Source organism: Pteropus alecto, unplaced genomic scaffold (assembly GCF_000325575.1).
Source record: "Pteropus alecto unplaced genomic scaffold, ASM32557v1 scaffold251, whole genome shotgun sequence".
NCBI lineage: Eukaryota > Metazoa > Chordata > Mammalia > Chiroptera > Pteropodidae > Pteropus > Pteropus alecto.
Window position 1 is genome coordinate 1139103 of NW_006431048.1, and position 6748 is coordinate 1145850.

General features: G+C 39.8%; 1 protein-coding gene across 1 annotated transcript in view; it reads right to left on the reverse strand.

Annotated features, from left to right (window-relative positions):
- Window positions 1-4890, reverse strand: part of HGD (homogentisate 1,2-dioxygenase) — a 36018-nt gene extending 31128 nt beyond the window's left edge. The window contains exons 1-3 of the mRNA XM_006905589.2: window positions 4813-4890; window positions 3954-4042; window positions 225-330 (exon numbers count right to left, since the gene is read on the reverse strand). Of these exons, the coding sequence (XP_006905651.1) occupies window positions 225-330; window positions 3954-4042; window positions 4813-4890 (273 nt within the window). The remainder of the gene's footprint in view (window positions 1-224; window positions 331-3953; window positions 4043-4812) is intronic.
- Between the last annotated feature and the right edge of the window lie 1858 nt (window positions 4891-6748).

The window sequence follows — 6748 nt, forward strand, 5'->3', positions numbered from 1 at the left end:
CACGCACGTACGTACACACACACACACACACACACACACACACACACACGTACATGCACATGATCAATCAAATCCAAAATTCCCACCCAAGTTTGAGCAAAAGAACAGATATATTTTAGCATTTATTTTTAAAAACTGTCTAATTTCTCAAAGACTCAGGCTTGTCTTACATATTTCTATTTAAGGCTTTGCATACATGTTATGCATACATGGGACCCAGTTACCTGATTAGGGTCAGGATCAACTTCATCCCAGTTGTGAGTGACATGGCCTTGGTCAATGGATTCAAAAGGCTTGTGAGAAACTGAAGGTAGAATCCTATACAGCCAGCTGGGGGGAAACAAGGACACGTAAGTCTTACAGTGATGTTATAAGTGATATACAGACTGAGTCAGGAGGTACCATCAGGAAGATGCTCAAGTCAACAATGATCTGCGAGCTTTAATATGAGAAGTTATAACAAAGCATCACTTAATAGCCACTGCTTCCCATAGCCCTGGCCTCTTTTCACCTTTCCACTCTACCTATCACTCTTCAAATTAAGGCTCCAAATCTTGGTTATTCCCATAATGACAAAAATGAAGAATTATCTTTCCCAATGACAACAATAAAGGGAGGGGAAATACCTTGAGGGATATCTGTGCAGAAAAATTCATAGAAAAGAAATTAGCTTATGTATGTCATCGGACACTAATCCTTACTCTGGAAGGTGAGGACAATGACTCCTACATAGATTGAGAGGATATGGTGATTTGTTATTTTTGAAATATAAGCCAGTTTTCTTCTTTAAAATTGTAAAAGTAATACATGCCAGTGGTACAAATAATTCAAGTAATTCAAAAAGTCCTGAAAGGTAAATGGTTTTCTCCTTTAGTTTCTTCAGGGCCAATCTTCAGAGGCATCAGAGCTTAACAACTTTCTTGTATATTTTCTGTTATGTCCAAAGCATATAGGAACAAAATTGTCAAGTTGCTATACCAATTTATTCTCACAACAAAAATGTGTGAGAGTGCCTAATCACCCACAGCTTCACAAATATGGGGTATTATTAATAATTTTGGCCTTATAGGTAAAAAATAGTATTTTATTTTAATTTTGTAATTCCTTTATTATGAGTAAGGTTGAGAATCTGTACATTTATCGGATCTTTGTAACTTTTTTACTTGTACAAGTCCTTTACCAATTTTCTATTGAGTTGTTCTTTTGATGTTAATATTTAAGAGGTTTAGGAAACTAACACTTCTCTACTCCAGAATTATAAAAGTATCTGTTTGTACTTTCTTATAGTACATTTATGGCTCCTCCTTCCCTCTCTCTTCTCTCCCTCCCTTCCTCCATTCCTAGTTTTACTATCTGTATATATCGAAACTAAGCCAAAGATCTTCCTGCCAAGACCTAGATCTCAGGCTTCAGAAAGAGAAGAAGACTCTAATGAAGGAAGGACACCAGGAGGACAAACCTTTACAGTTGAGAGGGACACTGAAACTAAGATGGACCGAAGTCCTTTCAAAGGCTGTTTCTCTGACAGAGTACAGAAGGAAGAGGAACACTATTTCTGACAATGGGAGATCAGATCTGCTTCAAAAGGCTCTGGCCCCCTAAGCAATAGGACAGTCAACTTCAGAGGATGGAGTTGGCCTGACCCCAAACTGAATCGTTTGGGAGATAAAAAGGCTAGATTTGTTGTTCAGTTTCCATTTGATCTCCAGCTCCAGACTCCAGATGATGCAACCTCAGACCTTGGACTTGAGGCCATGGAAAACTAATCCTCTCCAGCTTCTAGTAGTGTATGGTGTTGTATGTCTGCATATGTCTGTATCTTAGAACCACCTGTGTGATCCCAAGCAAGTTACAAAACCTTCTTGATCCTATGTTCCTTACCCTTATCTCCTAGGATTGTTGTGAGGATTCATTTTATGTACTTAGAATGACTGGAACACAGTAAATGCTCACTTATTAAATATGTGCTGAGTTGTCTGTCTCTCTCTAATCATCTGGGTTTCTATGATGGTCTATATTTTCCACATTCTCTGTCCCGACTCTCACCTTCCCAGGACCTAAGAGATCAGTTAACTAATATGATAAATATTTATCCTTGCTAGATATAATCTCTGATAGTTTTACGGGTGCCCAGCACTCTGTGGTTTAAAAGAATAGTGACTAACTGTAAGAATTCCAGGCTTGCTTACCTATGGACGGGGTTGGTTCCATCTTCCCATTGGGGGTTTTGATCATTTTTACAGTATTCCTGTGGATACTTTGGAAGACTTCTAAACAGATGGGTGAGCCATGCTTAGTGTCCCTTGTGTTTTAGCTGAGTTTATAAAACTCCCCAGGCAGCATTACATTGCCCCGGATGGAGATTTAATTCTGATTCAGGGAATGGTGCCAGCTTCCTAATGAAATGCCAACAGCAATTTTTCAGCCTCCTAGATCAGAGCTCAGCTCCTGCTGGCTGGAGATATTGCTGAATAATAGGGGCAGGCAGCAGAATCTGGAGTCCAGGTGTCCCATTAGTGAATGGGACATAAAGTCAAGAATATAGTCATGGAGGCCAAGTTGTCATAAATTAGATTCAACAGGAATTGTTTATGTTTCCTTTGCCTTGACTATTTGGGTTTGTGGAGAGAGATGATTAAATAGCAGTAGAATTAACCCCTGATTTGACAACTATGGGAAACTATCTTTTCCTCCCTTCATGCCTGTATCTATCCAGAAGAAGCCATGTTGATATTGACATGGTAGCATAGCATCTGCCATGTCACATACTCAGTTCTCTGATAGCCTCCTAGGGGTACCCTGTATTGGAGGGAGAAACTCTGCTATGGTGGCAGTAATGATGATTTTCATAATTAACGTTAATTGAGCATTTACCACGTGTCAGGTGGTATACTAAGCACTTTACATACATTCTTTCCTTTAATCCTCACTACAAATGAAAGAAGTACTATTATTATCTCTTTGAAGAATGAGGAACCAGAGGTTCTGAGAGGGTAGATGACTTGCCCAAGTTCACATAGCCAGAAAGAGAAGGAGCCAGGATGGAAACTCAGGGGTCTTGACTCTAGAATGTGCATGATTAACAACCGAGCAGAGCAATCTATCATTTGTGCGGCTTGTCATGTGTCTGCATTCACCATCTCATTTGCTTCTCAGTAGGACTTAGGAAAGATAAACGCAGTCTCTTCTACTTAGCAGTACAAGACCTCCTGGCTACCTGCCCAAATCTCCAATATTAGTAGCAGCCCTCTTCACAGATGCCCTAGCCTGAAATTCCTACCATTAGACACTTGTTTAAATCATGACACTTACTGCCTCTCCAGACACCGTACCACTGATTGCATCTGACCTACCCCATAGGAGTTAATCAAGGGAGTGAGTTCATCGACCAGGCGGTAGGATTAGAGCAAACATGGAAGATGACACATTGTGCTAATCAATGTGCCGGTTTCCAGCAAAGGCAAATTCCAAAGAGTAAAAATGTTATTAATTTAAACCACAAGGGGCCATAATACATGATCTTTCAACTACCCAACCTTTTCATGCAAAGAACAGTCAGCTAAGGAAGATATTGTATTCAATCTTTTATAATTTTGAGTTAATCATTATAACAACAAAAAAAGTAAACCAAAAATCCAAAACTCAATTGGATAATCCTTAGGGAAAGGCCAGACTATTAGGAACATTTTCTTCTGAGTACAAGTGAGAATTCGTAAATGGAACTGTACACGTGTGTTTCCAGGCCCTGTGCAACTGCCCTCTCAGCTTCATCCATCAGCCACTTGATTCTAGCTGGAGACAAGGCCCATCCTCCTCAACTATGACAGAGCACAGCCTGTGAGAAGCAGGATCTTGGGCAGCCCTGGGAGGTTGTGGCTCAGGTGTAGGAGGCAGCACTAAGTACGAGTCATAGCCCCACAGTCTGCAGGTCAGAATTAACTTAATCCTTGTACCTTCTCTTATTGGTGCTCCGGGGGCAAGTGAAAGCTGATCCTGAGAGCTGCTCAGCATACAGATTATAGGGACAAACTTGAGGATTGTTCTAAAACAAAAGAGGCAATAAATAACATGACTCCAATCTGAAAAGCATCCCACCTTCCCAACAAGCAACTAGTGGAGGAATTCTGTCCTGGATGGGGATGCTCTGGGCCACTGTGCAAACCATCCCCAACCCATATAAACTTCTTGTAATAACTTTTTAGGTGCCTTTTCTCCTGATTAGAAAAGTAATACATACTTATTATAGAACATTTATAAAATATAACCCATTATTTCACCATCTAGAAATAACCCAATGTTGACATATTGGTATATTTCTTTTCATTCTTATCCTCCAAAATAGAGATCTTATGAACTGTAAAGTCCTGTAATAATCAGGACTTTTTTTTAAAAAAAGAGGAAAGCATTTTTTCATGCCATGAAATATTCTTCAAAATTTTTTGAAAAAATTTTTGTTTGCTATATTTTTATTATTGTAACCAACACTAATGTGAACATCATCGTACATACATTTTTTTTTTAGGGCTAATTATTTTCTCATCATTGTCATAGTTAATGGCTGTTCAAGGGAACTATAAGGAAGTCCCGTTAACCCTGGACCTAGGGGATCCTTCTGATTGGGTTGGGTGCTTGGCCGTAGTAGGTAACCGCTATCCAACTTTAATCTCAGTTGTCTCAATGATTTGTAAAATTCCTAGAAACTTCATAGGCTAAATTATAAGAGCCGTAGTGGGTAGAGGTGCTTGGCCTGAGTGCTGGTCATTAATTCCTATAGTTGAGAGCTTTCTAAGCTAATATTCTATTTACTCATACCTGTCCTTCTGGCAGGGCACTGGGGCAGCGAGGGTCCTCTGAGGCACACTCATTCCCAAATCCGGAAATGTACTGCATATGATAAAGACACGAAGACCACCATTAATGGAATTTAAAGACCATTTCACAGCACCGACATTCTACAAAGGTAAGCATTTCTGTTTGGACATGTGTTTGTGTATGATGCTCCATACATCATATCTTTGCTATGTCTTGACATGTGAACCATTTAGGAAAGATAATATGTTCTGTGTGAATTTTAAAGACTGCCAATTGGGAGAAGAATGCTGGATATAGATTCTCCACCCTTCACTGCACTTAGTCAATTTATGGGCTTGTTTTTAATTATCCCACCCCAAGAACAGATTCTTTAATTCTGGTTCCATCAGGGATTTCTTAAAAGGGGAGATGCTCAGGCATCACCTCAACTCCAGATTAGTAGTATCTTGCTGGGCCTAGACTGTAGCTTCTCTGAGTTTGGAGCAACATTTCCCATTCATGCTCTCAAACAAGCAACTGTAAAAAGAGGAATGTGGATTTAATCTGATAGCAAAACCCTTAAGAGAAAGCTCTCCAAATTAGCCTCACTGCAGGCAGAAGCCTACATTATCTGGCCCATATATGCAATATATACGTGAAAATGTTATAAAGTTAGAGGGCCTCTCAACAAAGTATGTAGATTCCATGAAACTTATTACAATACTTAACATACCTGTGAATTCTTATTCACTGGATGACTTCTGTGCTAGTTTACAAGCTCCGTGAAGTCTGAGACTATGGCAGTTTTGTGTACTTCTATGAGACCTGTGCCTGGTTTATAGAAGGTACTCAATAGATATTTGTTTTTTGATTTAGTTTTCACTTAGATCCTATCCTAACCTGAATATATGTACGGGTTTCTATATGTTAGAATCCGTTTTCTTTTAACTTAAACATGGAAACAAATGACTGTTTTCCACCTATCGTTGTTCCTAATAAAGGTACTTAATTTTAGCCCAGGATAATGAAAGTGCAATCTCGCTCAGAGAGTGAAATGCCACCATCTGAGCACATGTCTTTACGAGATATAAGAAGGATGTAAGTGGGTGGGAGGGTAAGCCTTCCAGAGTTCTCGGCAGCATGAAGAAGGATGAGCTTGATGCAACATGCCTGCATGTGTGAGTGATGATCAGACCAATAGCTGTCTACATGTGGAAGGAATATCAAATGTGAAATGTTATGACCGAGAAAGCAATAGAAGTGAAATTACTTTTTGCCTCCACACACAATTTTTTTGGGTATATTTGAAAATCTATCAGCACTAAAAATATCGAGTTCTCTTTTACACAGATTGGTTAACAGCAGCGGCATGTAGCTTGGAATGATTTCTTTGGGGAATGGCAGAGATCATCCAGCATTCTGACTCTCCACTGAACACAATTTTCTTCTCTCTAAATAAACCTCATGCTCACCATCAACAGGACTGATTTTGAGCTGCTAAGAAATGGTAATGTCCCCAAATTATCTTCAATTCTGTGAAATGGAATTTTAGACTAATCTGTGACTGAAGCCAGTGAGTGTTACAGTGACTTCACTTTGTTCAACTGCTGTGTTCTTTCTCTCTGCAAGAGAGGCAGGAAGGTGTGAGTGCTGAGGAATGCAGCAGAGCTATCCGGCAGGCATGGGTTGGTTTACTCATAGCCTTCCCATTCTTTTCAGCTCCTAACCTCAGAACAGAGTCCAGGGTTATATGTTTGTTTGGAACAAGAGAAAGGAGTCTTAGGATATGGAGTTCTGAAGCATTTTGCTCCGACTGCTTTAAAAAATAGAAAAGAAAGTAGAAAGAACAGCTGGTGGTTTGGAAGGGAGCCACTCAGCTCCGAGAGAGGTGTGAGCTCTGAATCGGTTTCTCAATCTTGACTGTAGTGCATTGGCTGAAGAGGAGGGTGGAAACTGC